The 20,059-nt window shown below is 38.7% G+C and overlaps 1 protein-coding gene across 3 annotated transcripts in view; it reads right to left on the reverse strand.

The window, feature by feature from the left end:
• Window positions 1-20,059, reverse strand: part of usp34 (ubiquitin specific peptidase 34) — a 300,100-nt gene that overhangs the window by 232,460 nt on the left and 47,581 nt on the right. For all 3 annotated transcript variants that reach the window (XM_073051066.1, XM_073051065.1, XM_073051064.1), the window contains exons 2-5: window positions 19,011-19,098; window positions 13,653-14,076; window positions 11,608-11,658; window positions 9,702-9,851 (exon numbers count right to left, since the gene is read on the reverse strand). In XM_073051066.1, coding sequence (XP_072907167.1) covers window positions 9,702-9,851; window positions 11,608-11,658; window positions 13,653-14,076; window positions 19,011-19,098 — 713 coding nt within the window. The remainder of the gene's footprint in view (window positions 1-9,701; window positions 9,852-11,607; window positions 11,659-13,652; window positions 14,077-19,010; window positions 19,099-20,059) is intronic.

Genomic DNA, 20,059 nt, shown 5'->3' on the forward strand with positions numbered 1-20,059 from the left:
GTATGCTAAACAAGAAGGAACTTTAAAGCACTGATGTACAAAGGGATTTTTGGGTGCAACTCCATAACTCTGAAAAGTGGCAACACAGATAGATAGTGCAATGAAGCAGGCATTTGGTATGTTTGCCTTCATAGACCAACACATCAAATATAGTAACCTAGTTGCCATGTTGCAAGTATTCAAATTGATGGTTAGATCACATTTGAGTAATCTACACAATTCTATTTGCCAGAAGATATAGTAGCAATAGAAAATTAACAAGAGATGTCCCAGGCTGCTGGCTATAATGGATAGCTACAGTTATAAAGTGAGATTAAGTAGGCTTAAAGGTATCTTAAAGTTTATAAAACTATCAGCAGCATAGATGGCATAGTTAGAATCTTTTTCCCCAGGGCAAGGGAGTCTAGAAGTAAAGGGGATAGATTTAAGATGAGACAGGAAAAATTTAAAGAAGATCTGATTGCTAAGTTTTTCATATAGAGGGTGCTAGTTATCTGGAACAAACTGCCAGAAGAGGTAATAATTGCTTATAATGACAATTAAATGTTTGAAAACTATTTGCACAGGTACTAGAACTGGAAAGGTGTAGAAGAATTCAGACTTAATGCCGGGAAATGGGATTAGTGTAGATAGGCATCACAGTTGGCATGGATAAAGTGGGCTAAAAGATGGACAACTGATATAGAAAAACCTAGTTATCCAAGATGCAGATTTCTATAGTCTAGAAGGAGGTGCTTTTCTCAAGCTTGCATTGTGCCTCATTGTAACAGTGCAGTTGGCCACAGATAGCTGGCTGCTCAGACAACTCTGAGCTTCCTATTACCTGCCATTTTAATTGCCCATCCCACTCCCAACTCTGACCTTTCAGTCTGTTGTCATCTGTACTGTTACAATACCTCATCCTCCATCTGAGCAAGCCACAGCCCTCAATATTCAATACTGAATTCTATGAGTTCAAATCATTTGATTTTACTTTATGCATCAGTTGTCAGATCTATGATTTTGGTTCAACCTGGTTCTTCTCCCACCCACCCCCCGGCCCCCCACTATGTGCAAATGAGAACAAGCCCAGTCTAACCTGTAAGCAGGACTTCACAAACCCCTACATTCTTTTGTTTACATTTTTGTTCTCTTACTGCTTGCATTCATTCATGGACCAGATAACCATATTTACAACTTATAACCACTTTCATCCCAGTTTTACACTATCAGAGAAACACTTCCCCTCCCCAAGCATCCTTTCTCTTCCTCCAGGTTCTTCCAAAGGGATTTCAACATAAAATATCAACTCTATTTCACTTCTTACAGGTGCAGCTTGATCTCCTCATTGCTTCCAGCATTTGCAATTTCTTTTTATCCCCAGCAATCATAAACCAGATTGCCACCACTTAGCTACAATCAAGTCCTCAAGAAGTTGCTGAGTTCTGTTCTTTTCCCCAGCTGCACTCAGATGCAAAATCCAAAGAGAATGAATTTCTAGCAACTATTCTATAGAAAATGGCCGATGAACTAATTGTAAAAATACATACTTAGGTGCTTAAAAGGGGAAATAGAGAGTAACTCATCAATTCTTCAACTGTCAGCTTAATGATTGTAATTCAATTTTTTTTTAATACATTGTTTTTTTTAAATAATTTAAGTGCCTCTTAATGTACTGTTTTAGCTTAGACAGCTTTCTCACGTCCCTCTTCAGTCTGGGCATTCACATTACTGCATACAGTAACTTGCCCTTTTGGACTTTAGATGATACAGAAGGTTACAAAAGACAGTCTATAGTTTTTCCTTCATGTCACAGCGGGCACATACAGCTCACCTAATGCAGCAAGTTACAATCTTGTTTAATTCATTCCCTGGTTTGACTGCTGCTGGTAAGATAGTCTTTTATTTTGTTTTCTTTAGGATGACTGATATGGAAATTTTGAGGCTTGTTCTTAAAACACTGCACTAAGTGAAATGAAGATGCTCTTAAAATGTTGTCAGGAAGGAGTTCCAGGATTTTCAAATAACATAATTCAGAGATGGTCAAAATAGTTATTCATCGCTGGAGGTGTAGTGGCAACACTTGTCTTAAGTAAAACTATTAAAACATTTTTCTTTCTTCAGCAGTCCAAAAGGAGAAAAAGAGAAAGCACTGCTATGAATTTTAAGATAGTATATCACAGCTGTGATATTACTTATGGAAAAAAACTTGTACGTTAATAAATGGTTTTACTCATCAAGATGTTTTTGTGTTCAAAAGAAGTTAGGAAAAACCCATTAAATTGTAGAACAGCGCTTCAAAACATCAAGGTTCAATGCCATACAAAATTTCTTAATTGTCAGTAATTAAGTCAGTGCCCTGGCTCCAAGTAACTTAGTTTCCATTCTTTGGAAACTTTAAAATAGATATTTTGCTCCCCATGCCGATAATGTACAAGAAGTACGGTAAGTGTGATTGGCATAAATTTCATCAAATCTATGTAAATTCTCGTTACAAAAGCATAATTCTAGATCTCACACGAGAAAATCTGCAGATGCTGGAAATTCAACAACAACACACACAAAATGCTGGTGGAACACAGCAGGCCATGCAGCATCTATAAGAAGAAGCACTGTCGACGTTTCAGGCCGAGACCCTTCGTCAAGACTAACCGAAAGGAAAGATAGTAAGAGATTTGAAAGTAGTAGGGGGAGGGGGAAATGTGAAATGATTATCTCAATTATTCTGTGAAAAATACCTTTTATCACATCCTCCTTGATACTTTTGTGTCAAATTTTAAACCTGTTACCCTCATCACTAAGCCATCTATAAATGGGAATATTTTCCTCCATTTACTTATGAGCTACAATTAACCTACGCACCTCAAACAAATCTTCATTTGACCTCCTTTGTTGCAAGGAGAACTGCCCAACTTGACCAGTTGAATTTGTAAATTAATCTCTCATTGTCAGATCCATTCTACTAAATCAATTCACCATCCTCTCCAGGATCTGACATCACAAAATGTGGCAACCAGGCTTGGACAGTTTTGGGCTAACCACAGTTTTGTATACATTCAAAACCTTCCTGCTTAAGACTCTCAGGATTCCATGTATTTTACTAACCACCCTTGCACACTCAAAAATTTAAACTCATGCACACTGAGGTCCCACGCTTCCCAAATATGCTCTAATCTATAACCTATCCATTTCAGAAAAAGTGCAGCATTTCACACTTCTCTGCAATAAAAGAAATACATCATTTGTCTACTCAATGAGCCACCCTTTCTATCCTTTCTACAAAAGCTGGTGAGTTCCACTTTTCCACATTATATTCTAGTTATCTGGTTCTTACCGATTTACTCACCTTGTCTATATCCCTTTGAAGCTCTCCAATTCCTCCTCATAACCCATATCACTATACCTTAGTATCATCAGTAAAGTGCAATTTATATCCCTCACCCATGTCATTGATATAGATTATGATTGCTGGAGCTTCATCGCTAATCCTTTGAGCAAGCAATTAATCACAGTCTTGGTACTCAAAAATGTTTTAACTAAGCTAAACTTCAATCCATGATATTATATTAATCCTGATCCCTTGTGATTTTATTTTTTATTCAGTTACCCTCACTTGTTTTTTATGAATCAAGTCGTTCCCACATAACCTATTTTGCTGAGTGTAATATCATACAATTCCAAAAGATAAGTGAAACTTGAAATTTCTGTTATATATCAATGCTGACCCTGCTCAATTCCTGAGAAATAGATGCTAAAGTTTTCCATCCAAATGGTGTAAAGTTAACTGTTCTGTGGTTCTACGTTTTATTTTCCTAACACTCTAACACTTTGACAGGAAAATTTCAACTAATTTACATTTTTCCAAGTAAATTTAATTGTTTACTAAGGTGTATTCTGTATTTAAGCAAGGGTGTGCTTTCATGTTAAGACTCACAGTTCTAATTATTAATACTATATATAAAATCAAAAATAATTTAAGCAGTTATATTCAGGCATTTAAAGCCTTTTGCAACACACAAATGCATGGGTTTAATATCTGTCAAAGTATTTCTGACAACAGGGGTTGAACTTTTGTTGACAAAGTTCTGTGTTGCACAAATTCGACCTCAAGACTTAAGCTGCCACTGCAGATTAAGTGCACAGAGAGGAGCAGCTATGCAGTTACAATGTACAAGACTATTTCTATACTAAATATAGACATAGGAATTTCTGAAGCAAAGTGCTGTTGTGAAATGCACACAGATAAAAGATCATTAAAAGGATACAAGTACATTAAAAGAAGAAAAGTAATGAATGAAGATAATAGAGTCAGGGAGACGGAATAGGTGTGTGTTATTAACAGGGAGGTCTGATTTATATCAAAGTTCCGTTGATAAATCATAACTCAGATGCACAAAGGTACTGGAGATAAACTAACTTCTATAGATCAAAAAAAATGTTCTACTTTATTTCTCGGTGGGCAGCAAGAGAGATTGGCAGGCATGATCTCTTGGACATCTCCGCGTCATAGCTGAAAGGAGATCATAGTTGGGCACCTAACATCCAAGGATACGGCAATGATTGGGGGGGGGGGGGGGGGAATCTCATTGAAACCTCTCAAATATTGAAAGGTCTGGATAGAGTGGATGTGGAGAGGATGTTTCATATAGTTGGAGGTGGGGGAGTCTAGGACCAGGTGCATTGTGTATTTAAGCAAGGGTATGCTTTCATGTTAGGGTTTAAGGTCCTAATTATTAATACTACATATAAAATCAAAAATAATTTAAGTACAGTTATGTTCAGGCATTTAAAGCCTTTTGCAACACACAAATGTATGGGTTTAATATCTGTCAAAGCAGAGCCTCAGGACTAGAGGATTCGAAGCGAGAAGGCTGCGAGTGGAACGGCTAAGTATTTCCGGAGCGAAGGCATTTTATTACTCAGGATAAAGAGAGGCAAGACAGCGCAAGCGCGTGACTTCAGCCAGTAGACTGAAGTTTAAAAAGAAGACCGCCATATTGGGCAGCAGAGTGCGAGGGTAGCAGAGTGATAGGGCTTTGGCGGTAATAGGACAAGGCGAGGTAGGTTTACCTGTGTTAATTGCCAAAAGGGAGTATGTGTTTGAGGCCGGTGTTCTGTGCTTGGTGTCAGATGTGTTAAGTCCTGGAGTCTCCCAGCCTCCCGGACAGCCATTTCTGCACCCGGTGTGTCGAGCTGCAGCTCCTAAGGGACCACGTTAGGGGACTGGAAATGCAGCTCAATGACCTTCGCCTGGTCAGGGAGAGTGAGGAGGTGATAGAAAGGAGTTACAAGCAGGTGGTCACAAATGGGCCACAGGAGACAAACAAGTGGGTCACAGTCAGGAGGGGGAAGGGGAAGGGTCAGGTACTAAAGAGTACCCTTGTGGCTGTCCCCCTGAACAATAAGTTCTCCTGGTTGAGTACTGTTGGGGTGGAGGGGAATCAACCTACCTGGGGGAAGCAAGAGTCCAGCCCTGTGGCTCAGAAGGGTAGTGGGAGGAAGAGGAAGGCAATAGTGATAGAGGATTCTATAGTTAGGGGTCAGACAGGCGATTCTATGAACGCAGGAAAGAAACTGGGATGGTAGTTTGCCTCGCAGGTGACAGGGTCTGGGATGTTTCAGATCATGTCCATGATATCCTGCAGTGGGAGGGAGAACAGCCAGAGGTCGTGGTACATATTGGTACCAATGGCATAGGGAGGGAAAGGGAAGAGGTCCTGAAAGAAGACTACAGGGAGTTAGGAAGGAAGTTGAGAAGCAGGACTGCAACGGTAGTAATCTCGGGATTACTGCCTGTACCACATGACAGTGAATATAGGAATAGAATGAAGTGGAGGATAAATGCGTGGCTGAGGGATTGGGGCAGGGGGCAGGGATTCAGATTTCTGGATCACTGGGACCTCTTTTGGGGCAGGTGTGATCTTTACAAAAAGAACAGGTTGCACTTGAATCCCAGGGGGACCAATATCCTGGCGGGAAGGTATACTAAGGCTATTGGGGCAAGCTTAGACTTGAATTTTTGGGGGGTGGGAACCGAACTGAAGAGACTGGGGGAGAGGCAGTTGGCTCACAAATAGAGAATGCTTGGAGGCAGTGTGTGATGAAGGATAGGCAGGTGGTAGAGAAGGGACGCATTCAAATTGACGGTTTGAGATGTATCTATTTTAACGCAAGGAGTATTGTGAACAAAGCAGATGAGCTTAGAGCGTGGATCAGTACAGGAGCTATGATGTGGTGGCCATTACAGAGTCTTGGATGGCTCAGGGACAGGAATTGTTAATTCGAGTGCCAGGTTTTAGATGTTTCAGAAAGGAAAGGGAGGGAGGCAAGAGGGGGCGTGGCACTGTTGATCAGAGATATAGTGTCACGGCTGCAGAAAAGGTAGACATCATGGAGGGATTATCTACGGAGTATCTGGGTGGAGGTTAGGAACAGGAAAGGGTCAATAACTCTACTGGGTGTTTTTTATATACCATCCAATAGTAACAGGGATACCAAGGAGCAGATAGGGAAACAGATCCTGGAAAGGTGTAATAATAAGAGTTGTCGTGGTGGGAGATTTTAATTTCCCAAATATCGATTGGCATCTTCCTAGAGCAAGATGGGGTGGAGATGGTTAGGTGTGTTCAGGAAGGTTTCTTACAACAATATGTAGGTACGCCTACAAGAGGGAAACTGTAGTTGATTTGGTACTGGGAAATGAACCTGGTCAGGTGTCAGATCTCTCAGTGGGACAGCATTTTTGGAGATAGTGATCATAATTCTATCTCCTTTACAATAGCATTGGAGAGAGACAGGAACAGGCAAGTTAGAAAGTGCTTAATTGCAGTAAGGGGAATTATGAGACTATCAGGCAGGAACTTAGAAGCTTAAGTTGGGAACAGATGTTCTCAGGGAAAGGGAGGGAAGAAATGTGGTAAATGTTCAGGGGATATTTGCGTGGAGTTCTGCATAGGTAAGTTCCAAAGAGACAGAGAAGTTATGGTAGTGTACAGGAACCACGTTGTACAAAGGCTGTAGTAAATCTAGTCAAAAAGAAAATCTTATGAAAAGTTCAGGGAGCTAGGTAATGTTAGAGATCTAGAAGATTATAAGTCCAGCAGGAAGGAGCTTAAGAAAGAAATTAGGAGAGCCAGAAGGGGCCAAAAGAAGGCCTTGGCGGACAGGATTAAGGAAAAGCCCAAGGCATTCTACAAGTGTGTGAAGAGCAAGAGGATAAGTGTGACAGTGAGAAAGTCTGTATGGAACCGGGGGAAATAGCAGAGGTACTTAATGAATACTTTACTTCAGTATTCACTACAGAAAAGGATTTTTGTGATTGTAGTGATGACTTGCAGAGGACTGAAAGACTTGAGCATGTAGGTATTAAGAAAGAAGATGTGCTGGAGCTTTTGGAAAGCATCAAGTTGGATAAGTCACCAGGACAGGAGGAGATGTACCCCAGGCTACTGTGGGAGGCAAGGGAGGAAACTGCTGTGCCTCTGGTGATGATCTTTGCATCATCAATGGGGATGGGAGAGGTTCCGGAGGATTGGTGGATTGCGGATGTTGTTCCCTTATTCAAGAAAGGGAGTAGAGATAGCCCAGGAAATTGTTGACCAGTGAGTCTGACTTCAGTGGTTGGTAAGTTGATGGAAAAGATCCTGAGAGGCAGGATTTATGAACATTTGGAGAGGTATAATATGATTAGGAATAGTCAGCATGGCTTTGTCAAGGGCAGGTCATGCCTTACAAGCCTGACTGAATTTTTTGAGGATATGACTAAACACATTGATGAAGAAAGAGCAGTAGATGTAGTGTATATGGATTTCAGCAAGACATTTGTTAAGGTACCCCATGCAAGGCCTATTGAGAAAGTAAGGAGGCATAGGATCCAAGGGGACATTGCTTTGTGGATCCAAAAATGGCTTGCTCACAGAGGCAAAGTTTGGTTATAGACGGGTCATATTCTGCATGGAGGTCAGTGACCAGTGGTGTGTCTCAGGGATCTGTTCTGGGACCCTTACTCTTCATGATTTTTATAAATGACCTGGATGAGGAATTGGAGGGATGGATTAGTACGTTTGCTGATGACACAAAGGTTGGGGGCTGTTGTGGACAGTGTGGAGGGCTGTCACAAGTTACAGCGGGACATTGACAGGATGTCAAACTGGGCTGAGAAGTGGCAGATGGAGTTCAACCCAGATAAGAGTGAAGTGGTTCATTTTGGTAGGTCAAATATGATGGCAGAATATAGTATTAATGGAGAGACTCTTGGCAGTGTGGAGGATCAGAGGGATTTTGGGGTCCAAGTCCACAGGATGCTCAAATCAGCTGTGTAGGTTGACTCTGTGGTTAAGAAGGCATACGGTGTACTGGCCTTCATCAATCGTGGAATTGAATTTAGGAGCCGAGAGGTAATGTTGCAGCTATATAGGACCCTGGTCAGACCCCACTTGGAGTTCTGGTCGCCTCACTACAGGATGGATGTGGAAACTATAGAAAGGGTGCAGAGGAGATTTACAAGGATGTTGCCTGGATAGGGAGCATACCTTATGAAAACAGGTTGAGTGAACTCGGCCTTTTCTCTTTGGAGCGATGGAGGATGAGAGGTGACCTGATAGAGGTGTATAAGATGATAAGAGGCACTGATCATGTGGATAATCAGAGGCTTTTTCCCAGGGCTGAAATGGCAGCCGCAAGAGGGCACAGGTTTAAGGTGCTTGGGAATAGCTACAGAGGAGATGTCAGGGGTAAGTTTTTTTTAAAACGCAGAGAGTAGCGAGTGTGTGGAATGGGCTGCCAGCAACAGTGGTAGAGGCGGATACGATAGGGTCTTTTAAGAGTCTTTTGGGTAGGTACATGGAGCTTAGAAAATAGAGGGTTATGGGTAACCCTAGTAATTTCTAAGCTAGGGACATGTTTGGCACATCTTTGTGGGCCAAAGGGCCTGTACTGTGCTATAGGTTTTCTATGTTTCTATCCATTTAGAACAGAGATGAGGAAAAATTTATTTTGCCAGAGGGTGGTGAATTTGTGTAATTTTTTGCCACAGACAGCTAAGCAGGCCAAGTTACTGGGTATATCCAAGGCAGAGGTTGACAGGTTGCTGATTAATCAGAGCATCAAAGTTTATGGGGAGAAGGTAGTAGAATGGGGGTGAGAGGAATAATAAATCAGCTTTGGTGGAATGGCAGAGCAGACTCGAAGACCCAAATGGCCTAATTCTACTCCTGGATCTTATAGTCTTAATACATGTTTAATTTTCTAGAATGCAGTTACTTTAAATATGTTAATAACTCAAGTATTTATACATTATTTCTTGAATGACCATAGAACCAAACTACACATTACATTATTTTATACAGCACACAAATTAACATACACCTTTTGATAATACAACTAGCCAAAGCATTAAACAATGATCATGAATTACAAAAATGTGTAAATATTTTGGATTTATAACTGAGTTACACAATTTTAAAGTACATAAACCTACTTGTTCCACATCCCCAACAATATTTGGCTTAACCAACACTCTACATTCTTTACATAATTATGAAACTTATTGCAAAAGAACCAAAATAGCTTTAGCTTAGATTCTTAACTGTAACCTAACAAAATGTTTATGAGCATATCTACCTGTACATTAATCTGTAGGGAACAGCAAATTTTTAATAGACTAAGTCAACTGGCTTGTTGAATAATTAATAGAATTCAAAGTAAAAATATGTACAACTTACATTGGATACTACTGTAATAAATGCATGTGCTATTGGAAAAGGAAGAGTTTCAGGTGTTCCATATTCAAAACAATCTTTCATAAGCGTAAGGCCATTTTTCCCACAGAAGAGGCAGACATAGCGAAGCAAGTGCAAAGGTACTTCCACATCCTAAATATATAACAAATAAGGGCAATTAGAGATTTTGGACACAAGAAACAAAATGATGAAAATCAGCAAATTACAAAGGTTTTCAGATTAAAATTATTCGTTCCCTCTATACCTCACCTCAAATCCAGTTTTGCTGACTTTACATAAAGCTCAGAAAATTAGAATTTTATAAAAGACTATCACTACTTTAATATTTTACAGTGACAAGATCTTTCGGAGATTTGCTCTGGGTACATGGAACTTACAGTAGTATGTAGATTTCCCAAATATAATCTAAACTATCTATATCAATATTGCCAAATTAAATCTTCTTACAGGTTTTTCCCCACTAGCAAATTCAAAAAGCAATGCATTCAATTGCTGAATTCATTTTGTGGGTAATTAAAATCACCTAAACTTCAAGCCTGATTTTTTAAAAAGATCACATCAGAACTTCAACCTCTTTATTTTCATCACATACGCTTTTAGTGTTCCTAATCTTTCCATGCCTTTTATTTTCATTTCATCAGAAAAATTATTTTACTAGAAAGATATTGGACGTATCCAAAATTGTATGAAATTACTTCCTAAGGATTATATTGGAATGTCTATTTTAGGAGGTACTATGAATGAAAAATTAAATCTAACAATAATTCAACATGATGATGCACCAGATGAAAATTTACAAATATGATAATGCACTGGAATATAATATTATGCATCAGAATCAGAAAGTTGAAAGTTAAAAGTGTTCTGATCAAAGTTCATATTTTTTTTAAATCAAGAATACATTGGGAATGGCTTTTCTGCAAAACAATTTCTTAACTGCTTTGTATAAGATAGTGTAAGTGCACTGCCAATAGAGTCTTATGTCTTTTAAATACAGCAATTACTTGGGAAATTAAAAAGGTATTTAGTGCTTTGAAAATATAAACTATTATTTTAATTTAGTCTATCATGGGCCTCGCAATCAACTTCAATTCCCACAAGGAACTACTGACTCCACGTTTAATTAAAATCACTTGTACTTTGCAACTATGAATTTCACTTAACAAGAAAGTTTGTAACCAATAACTGCATCTCAAACTTCAGCTGTTAATAGCCAGTTGAAAATAAAGATCATACAATGTCAACTTGAAACCTACAAGTTCACCCTGCAGCCAGGTGAAACTCATATGCAACAGGTATAAAGTGTGTAATAACATTAAGACTGCAAAATGAACATAAGTGCAGAGAGTAGTTGTGACTGTCAGTTATATTGTATTTGCTGCCATACCACATATTGGAGGTGGAGAAGCTAGGAAACTGAAGACTCAAGAGTACCATGTGAACATGGAGACTAAATTTGGCAGCAATTGAAAAACTCAGCTCAGCACAGAAAAGGACACTGAAACCACTTTTTCTTGAATACTGATGACTGTAAGAGAAGGGCTCAACTAAGACTGAAACAATGCATGTCCCATGTATTCCAAGGAGATTCAGGCAGAGCAAAAGACCTGTAAAATGCAAGTTGGGTTGGAAAGAACATTTAACATACTCTACAGCTATTTAGGTTTAATTTCCTAGTAAGTTTTGCCCTTAAAAGAGACACTTCAAATAATTAAAGAATCAGAAATTGAGTCATTTTCTTTACAGGAGAAAAGCTGTCCAGAAAGTCTAAAATATTTTTATATATTACTGGTTGTATATCCCAAATTAATTTTTCACTATGTTACCAAAGATTGGTATTGAAAGAACAAATCAAAATAGCTTAAGTTAGATGAAAGTTGTTACTTACATTCATATCACAGAACGCCCCTAATAAGTTGCTTTCGTGAGCTGAAATATCCTAATTTAAAGAAAGGTTAGTATAGATTTTAAACAACATTGAAGTATCATTATATTATTATCTTAGGTATTTAACCCATTATTTTCAAGTTAAAAACCATTTGTTTCTCAGAAAAATTTCAAAACTATTAATGCTTTAATTCCATCATCAACATTAGCAATAGAACACTGAAATCTTGTGTCAAGTGACCAAACATGCAAGCCCAAATAAGGCAACTGAACATATAATCTACACTGAGACATCAAAATGTTAAAACAAAGGCCTGCCTGCCAAGTAAATGGGGATCAAAAGCCCAATCCATTTTTCAGGAATACAACTGTTTCCGAAAATCAAGCAATGTTCATCCATCAGCAACATCATTTACACCCTTATGGTATCTTTAACATAGCAAAATGCCCCAAGGCATTTCACAGGAGAGTATTCAGAGGGTCACAAAATGGGATATTAGGACAGCCAGGTAGGTTTAAACAGCACCTTGAAAGAAGAGTAAGGTTCAGGTAAAGACTTTCAGAGTTAACTCCACAAGGAACACATAAGCCACCAATGGTGAAGCAATGAATATATGGAAAGCACAAAAGGGCAAAATTGAAGCAGCACACAGATTGAAAAGTGCTATTGGGCTAGAAAAGGATACAGAGATGGGAAGTCCTTGAAGATTTGAAAACAATTATCAAAATTCAGGCACTTCTATTCTGGAAAATGCCAACACTTAATAACAAGTATATGAGTGTAGTTTCCAAGAAGCAGAAATTTGTGGAGAGTCCAAGATATGTTCAAACTAGCCAGTAGAAATAGTCAATCTTAGAGCCAAGAAGATATGGATATAGATTTCAGCAGTAAAAAGAATGGAGGTGATTGAGGAATAATAGATCATAAACTTAAATCAGAGTGCAAATGATCTGAATCCGCAAGCAGAGAACATGGATGTGGCACAGACTAACCACAAATTTCTGTTTCTACAACAATGAATGTCAAGCATTTTGTTTTTAATTCATTGCTGTTTGTGCAACTTTGCTATGCAAATACCAGCCATGTAACAGTATCTGAACTTCAAAAGAAATTCATTTGTTATAAACTGCTCAGTTATAGTTTTCCTTAACTGTTTCTTGTAGCTGGGGTAACTGTAATATTTTATAAAACCTATAATTTCTATGCTTACAAATCTTAATATAAGTCGTAAACTCTATTTGTGGCATATAAACAAATATGCATTCTTAATCTGATCTCATAAAATACATCAAAAATATTTCCTGTCACATAACTGCATTTGCCTTAGTTATTTCATTCAAAGCCTGAATTATATTAAGATATTGATCCAGATACAGTTGCAAATTAAATTACAAACATTAGCATATCTACATTATTGAATGGATGCTTGCCACTTTTCAAAGAATACAATATTCAATTGTTGCCTCTCAAATCTTGACATTTGATAGTTTCCTTATGCAAAAATCATATGGAACTAGTAAACTTTAAAAGTATTATCTATTTGAAGCACAGAAATTAATATGGAATTCAGGAAAGTAAATTTTCTAATGCTGTTCTCTTCTACAACACTCCAAACATAGTCCATTTGTTACAGAAATGTCATCTGGAGAACAAACACCAGGTTGCCAAATAAGGGGTTGCATTATTGATTCTTTTCTGTTCACACACCAACAAATGTCATTCTATTTATGCTAATCATAGCTATAACAGTTTGTTTCATTAAAACTTCAAAAATCTATTGCATCCATCCCATCCTTAACAGTAAACACTAAAACACTATAAAAAGGCCACAGCTATTTTCTGAATTGCCTGAAGCAATTTATCACATTTTTCTTTTCTCCCCTTACATTTCAAGTTTTATACCTAATCAATTTTGGTTAAGTTAAAACCTTGAAATATACATAATGCACAAACATGCATCTTCTTCCAAAACAATAGATATTTGTTAAAAACTCAGTTAGCAAATTACATATATCAACGATACAGCTGGAAAAAATACATTATACCTCTATAGTAGCATGAGTGTTATGTTTGTAGGCAGTATATAAAGGAAACTGAATCTGAAATATCTTTGCCACACATAACAACAACTTTTCTTTTTCCTCTGTATTCCATGCGCTAAATGGATCAGTGCTCCGTGTAGAAACCTCATCAGTTCTCCCACATGTTCTATTATTTGTATTTTTCTCCACAAAATCATTCAATTTGCGACCAATATCGTCTTCATTTTTATTACACTCTCCTTCCTGATTAGTCTGTTCATGGATTTGCTGATTCAGGTCCTGCCATGATGAATCATTACTAGTGCAAATTTTACACAACTGGTCTTGAAGAGCCTGGATTTGAGCAGTCACCATATTGATAAGGGCATAAACAACCTGGTTGAAGATTTCCAGGTGCTTGTACTCCTTGAAGCAACAAAGGCATTGCCTATATTTTAAAGAGAAACATTGACAGTTTTACTTTAAACACAAAAATATCAAAACTTTAGTGAAAGCCAACAAAACCCATTTTTAGAAAATCTATTATGCACAGAGAACAAAATCTTATGACATCATGAATATAATTACTGGTCTGAAATATAGCTTCCAAATGTCTCTGGAAACTCTAAAACATGTTGTAGATAACTTTGCAAAACCCTGAACTATGATATACACTGTATTCAATTTTGCTGTCATGTCAGAAGAACCCCTGAGTTGTACCTGAAGATAGAACATTATTACATCATGTGAAAATGACATTTATGCAGCTATCATAATGATGAACTGCCATCAAATCAGGGTCAAATACTCTTTGTGTTTTATTCACAGAAGCTAAGCTTTTTGACAATTAATAGGTAAGGCCGGTCACAATTAAAACAAATGGACAAAATAGTTAGCAAGGACATGGTGGGTTAAAGTGCCCATTGCAGTGTTGCACATCTCAAAAGAAACATGTACAGTGCAAGGAAAAGTTTGTGAATCCCTTACAATTACCAAGTTTTCTGCATTGATTACTCATAAAATGTGGTCTGAACATCATCTAAATTACAGTAATAGAGAAACACAATCTGCCTGAACTAAAAACACACAACTGTACATTTCATGTCTTTATTGAACACATTGTTTAATCATTCACAGTCCAAATTGGAAGAAGTATCTGAACCCCTGAATTTAATAACTGGTAGAACCAACTTTAGCATCAGTAGACACCACCAAACATTTCTTGTAGCTGTTGATCAGACTTGCACAACAGCGAGGAGGAATTTTAGAACATTCCTCCATACAAAGCTGCTTCAGTTATCAATATGAACCTCCAGGTGAGGTTCACCAGGATGATACCAGGAATAAAGGAGTTAACATATGTGGAGCATTTTGGAGCTTTGGGTCTGAACTCACTGGAATTTAGAAGAATGCTGGGGAATCCCATTGAAACCTACCGAATGTTGAAAGGACTAGATAGGGTATATGTGAAGAGAATGCTTCCTACGGTGTAGTATCCAGGGCACAGCCTGAAAATTGAGGGGCGACCCTTTAAAACAGAGGTAAAGAGGAATTTTTTCAGCCAGAGAGAGTAAATCTGTGGAATGCTCTGCAAAAGACAGTGGTGGAGGCCAAGTCCATGTGTATATTTAAGGCGCAAGTTGATCGTTTCCTAATCAGTCAGGGCACCAAAGGATATGGCAAGAAGGCAGATGTGTGGGGTTGAGCAGGATCCAGGATCAGCCATAATAGGATGGTGGAGCATTCTCATTGGGCTGAATGGCCTAATTCTGCTCCTCTGTCTAAAGGTCTAGTATTTCTGGGACACCTTGCATGAAAAGCCCTCTTCAGGTCATGCCACAACATCTGACTCTAACTTGGTCATTCCAAAACATGAATTTTCTTTTTTTTAAAAAAACCATTCTGTTGTTGATTTACTCTTGTGTTTCAGATCATTGTCTTGCTGCATCATCCAACTTGTATTAAACTTCAGGTGACGGGCCGTTACCCTGACACTCTCCGGTAAAATGTCTTGATACAATTTCATTGTTCCCTCAATGACTGCAAGCTGTCCAGGCCCTGAGGCAGCAAAGCAGCCCCAAACCATGATGCTTCTTCCACCATGCTTCACAGTTGGGATAAGGTTTTGGTTTTGCTGTGCAGTGCCCTTTTTCCTCCAAACTTAGCAGTGTGCATTTCTGCCAAAAAGTTCAACTTCTGTCTCATCTGTCCATACAAAACTGTCCCAGAAGTGTGTGGAAGATCCAGGAAGTCTTTCGCAAACTTAAGAGGTGCAACAATGTTTTTTTTTGGGGAGTACTGGTTTCCTCCGTGGTGTCCTTCCATGAACACCATTCTTGTTCAGTGTTTTTCCTATAATTGACACATGAACAGAGACCTTAGCAAGTTCTAAAGATTTCTGCAGGTCTTTTGCTGCTACCCTTGGGTTCTTTTTCACCTCCTTCAGCATTGCATGTTGTGCTCTTGGTGTGATCTTTGCAGGACACCCACTCCTAGGGACAGTAGCACCAGTACTGAATTTCCTCCATTCGTAGACTATTTCTCTTATTGTGAACTGATGAACAGTCATGTCTTTTGAAATGTGTTTGTAGCCTTTTCCAGCTTCATGCAACTCTACAATTCTTCCTCTGAGGTGATCTGAAAGTTGTTTTGATCGAGGCTCAGTGCAAGAAACAGATCTTTCTTGAGAAGAGTAGGCTCTGTTAATAACCTGACTTTGAACCAGAATCAGGCTTATTATCAACAGCATGTTAATAATAAATTTGTTAACTTAGCAGCAATACATAATATAGAAGAAAAATAAATAAAATGGTACATAATTAAATAAGTGGATAAAATTACAGTATACGTATATTGAATTGATTAAAAATCATACAAAAATCAGAATATATATTTAAAAAGTGAGGTAGTGTTCCAGGGTTAAATGTCCATTTAGGAATCAGATAGCAGAGGGGAAGAAGCTGTTCCTGAATCGCTGAGTGTGCGCCTTCAGGCTTCTGCACCTCCTACTTGATGGTAACACTTGAGAAAAGGGCATGCCCTGGGTGCTGTAACAATAAACACTACCTTTCTGAGACACCGCTCCTTGAAGATGGCCTGGGTATCTTCTAGCCTAGTACCCAAGATGGAGTCTCTGCAACTTCTTCCAGTCCAGTGCAGTTGCCCCCCACCCCCATACCAGACAGTGATGCAGCCAGTCAGAATGCTCTCCAAGGTATATCTATTGAAGTTTTTGAGTGTATTTGTTGCATCTATATGTTGGGACCAGGCTAGGTCCTCAGAGATCTTGACACCCAGATACTTGAAACTGCTCACTCTCTCCACTTCAGATCCCTCTATGAGGATTGATGTGTTCCTTCATCTTACCCTTCCTGAAGTGCACAATCAGCCCTTTCAACTTATGACGTTGAGTGCAAGGTTGGTGCTGTGACACCACTCCACTAGCTGGCATATCTTGGTCCTGTACGCCCTCTCCTCACCATCAGGGATTCAGTGAATTTATAGATGGTATTTGAGCTATGCCTAGCCACACAGTCATGGGTATAGAGTAGAGTAGAGCAGAGCAGTGGGCTAAGCACACACCCCTGAGGTGCACCAGTACTAATCGTCAGAGAGGAAGAGATGTTATCACCAATCTGCACAGATCATGGTTTTCCGGTTAGGAAGTCGAGGATCCAATTGCAGAGGGAGGTACAGAGGCCCAGGTTCTGTAACTTCTCAATCAGGATTGTGGAATTGATGGTATTAAATGCTGAGCTCTGTGTGCCTTTTCTTTTTATATAGGGCAGAGCATCTCTTCAACCCACACCTCCAATCTCATCTCATTGACTGGAACACCTAACTCCAAATAGCTTTTGTGGAAGGCATTACCCCAGAGGCTCACATACTTTTTTGAACCGAGACTGTGATTGTTTAAATAGTGTACTCAGTATTGATAAGAAGAACAATTATTTGCGTGCTATTACAGGCAGTCCCCCGAGTTACGGAAGTCCAACTTACTGACAACTCGTACTTACGAACGGAGGGAGGAGAACACCGTCCACCATTTTAAGTCGGATCACGACGCTGCCCACCATTTTAAGTCGTTGCCGTTAACACTGTGTTGAGTGTATAACTTTGTATTTGGCTTAAATATTTCTTAGCAAGATTCACCCTGACCACCCCCCCCCCCTTTCCAGACAGCACTGCCCCCACTTGTCCCATTTAACCTGTCCCAGTGCAGGTGGACTTTATGACCCGGAGCAGCATAAGACCCGCCGCTCGCGGCTGCTGCTGTATTTTTTTTTATTAAGTGCGATCGTGAACAATAGCCAGATCAGAAATGCTGATCAAGACAACTAGTTCCTAAAGAGAACTCTGATAGGCCAATCAGATGGTTCACTGATGCTCAATGATAGAACATAAAATCTGCAGTTTTCTGTTCTGTTGACGGAAAACGATCACGATTGAAAATAAGGTGGAAATAATAAAGCGATTGGAAAGAGGTGAAATGCCATCGGTCATTGGAAAAGCTTTAGGCTACAGTCGGTCAACGTTCAGAACAACTTTAAAGGATGCAAGTAAAGGATAAAGTGAGAATAATGGAACATGTGAAAGGCTCTGCCCCAATGAAAGCTACAATTATTACTAAGCAATGCAGTGGTTTAATTATTGAAAAACACACGTTTCTTAAGTGTTTTATATGCATAGAAAGGTAAAATATATACTATATACCAAGACAAACATTTGACTGACGCTAAATAATACTGGATGTACCTGTTCTGACTTACGTACAAATCCGACTTAAAGATGGACTCAGGAACGGAACTCATTCGTAACCCGGGGACTGACTGTAGTTTAGGCAGATTGTGTTTGTCTATTATTATAACAGATGAAGATCAGACCACATTTTATGAGTAATTAATGCAGAAAACCTGGTAACTGCAAAGGGTTCACAAACTTTTTCTTGTAACTATATACCTCAAAAAATTCTGGACAACCCACAGTCTGGGATTCACTTTAAAATAATTAGTTCTAAAATTAACAACACAAAATCTAAGCCCCTCTTTATCGTCACACCAGTTGTTCAAATATTCAAAGAAGCAATCCCTATGGTGGTGTTGAATTACACAGTGATTTATTAGTTAATGTACAGAATGAAAGCAGCACGTCTTTTTAAACCAGTTTTGTTCAACCATTATATTCAAACACTTCCAAGCAAAATCCAAGGTAGAATATCAATAAAGCAATTTAGGAAAGGAAATTAAAATGTCAAAATGTATCAACTTTTCTTGTGACTTTAATTTACAGAAGTGAATTATTACTGCAATTGTATCACCTCAAATATGATTATATAGTATAAAGTCAGCTCATGCAGGCATCATAACTAAAACGTACACATACCTCTGTGCCCAAGAATTAATGTAATTAAATATTTTGAGAGCATGTTCCTTTTTAAGCTGTAGTCCTTCATTACTTTCTGTTTCAGATACTGTTGGAAGGATAATAAAATTAGTTTCACAAAGCACAAAACAGGCAATTCCATCTAGTTAGATTATGCCTCATGTTTATACTTCATGAGTCACTTAAATTCAGAGAGTATACAGCACAGAACAGGCCCATCAGCCCATTATGTCCATGTCAACCAAGACATCCATTGATCTTTCCTTTCCTTCTCAATTTTTTTTAAACATTGTAATTGTACCTGCCTTCACCTCCTTTGGCAGCTGATTCCACATACCCAACACACTCTACGTGAGAAACTTGGCTTTGAGGTGCATTCTAAATCATTCCCCTTTCACCTCAAACCCATGCTCTTAAGACTCCCCTACCCTGGGAAAAAGTCAAATGAAAGCAATGTAATTGATGAGTTCACTGATATAGAAAAACATATTTGAGCTATTCACAAAACTGATACTCCTAAATCAATGAATAAAGAAATGCTGTGACAGGATAGAAATACCGCAGGCTTCAATACAGTTGTTAAGCTATATCAACGCCTTGAACTTAGCGATACAGATTGATTTTGTTTCCAGAAAAGAGGGAGATGCTAATAGTTAAATCTTTGAAGGACAGATTAACAAAGCAGCTAACACAGCAAATAGATTCCAGGGTTTTTCAAATGAAGTACAACCACCATATTCTGCTAAATGTTTATAACAAATTAAAAGGCCCCCTTTGGAAAGTTTGGGGGTGCCAAGGTAGAGTTGCAGTTATCTTGGTGCTATTACAGCTTGGGGGTTCAACTCCGGCGTCCTCTAAGAAAGTTTGTATGTTTCTCCCATGTATACATGGGTTTCATCTGGGTGATTCAGTTTTCTCCCACAGTCCAAAAGACAAGCAGTCAGTTAGTTAATTGGCCATTGTAAAATTATCCAATGATTTGGCTAGGGTTACTCAGCAGCGCAGTTGTTGAGCTGGAAGAGCATGCTTTGCGCTGTATCTCTACATAA

Source organism: Hemitrygon akajei, chromosome 7, assembly GCF_048418815.1.
Source record: "Hemitrygon akajei chromosome 7, sHemAka1.3, whole genome shotgun sequence".
NCBI lineage: Eukaryota > Metazoa > Chordata > Chondrichthyes > Myliobatiformes > Dasyatidae > Hemitrygon > Hemitrygon akajei.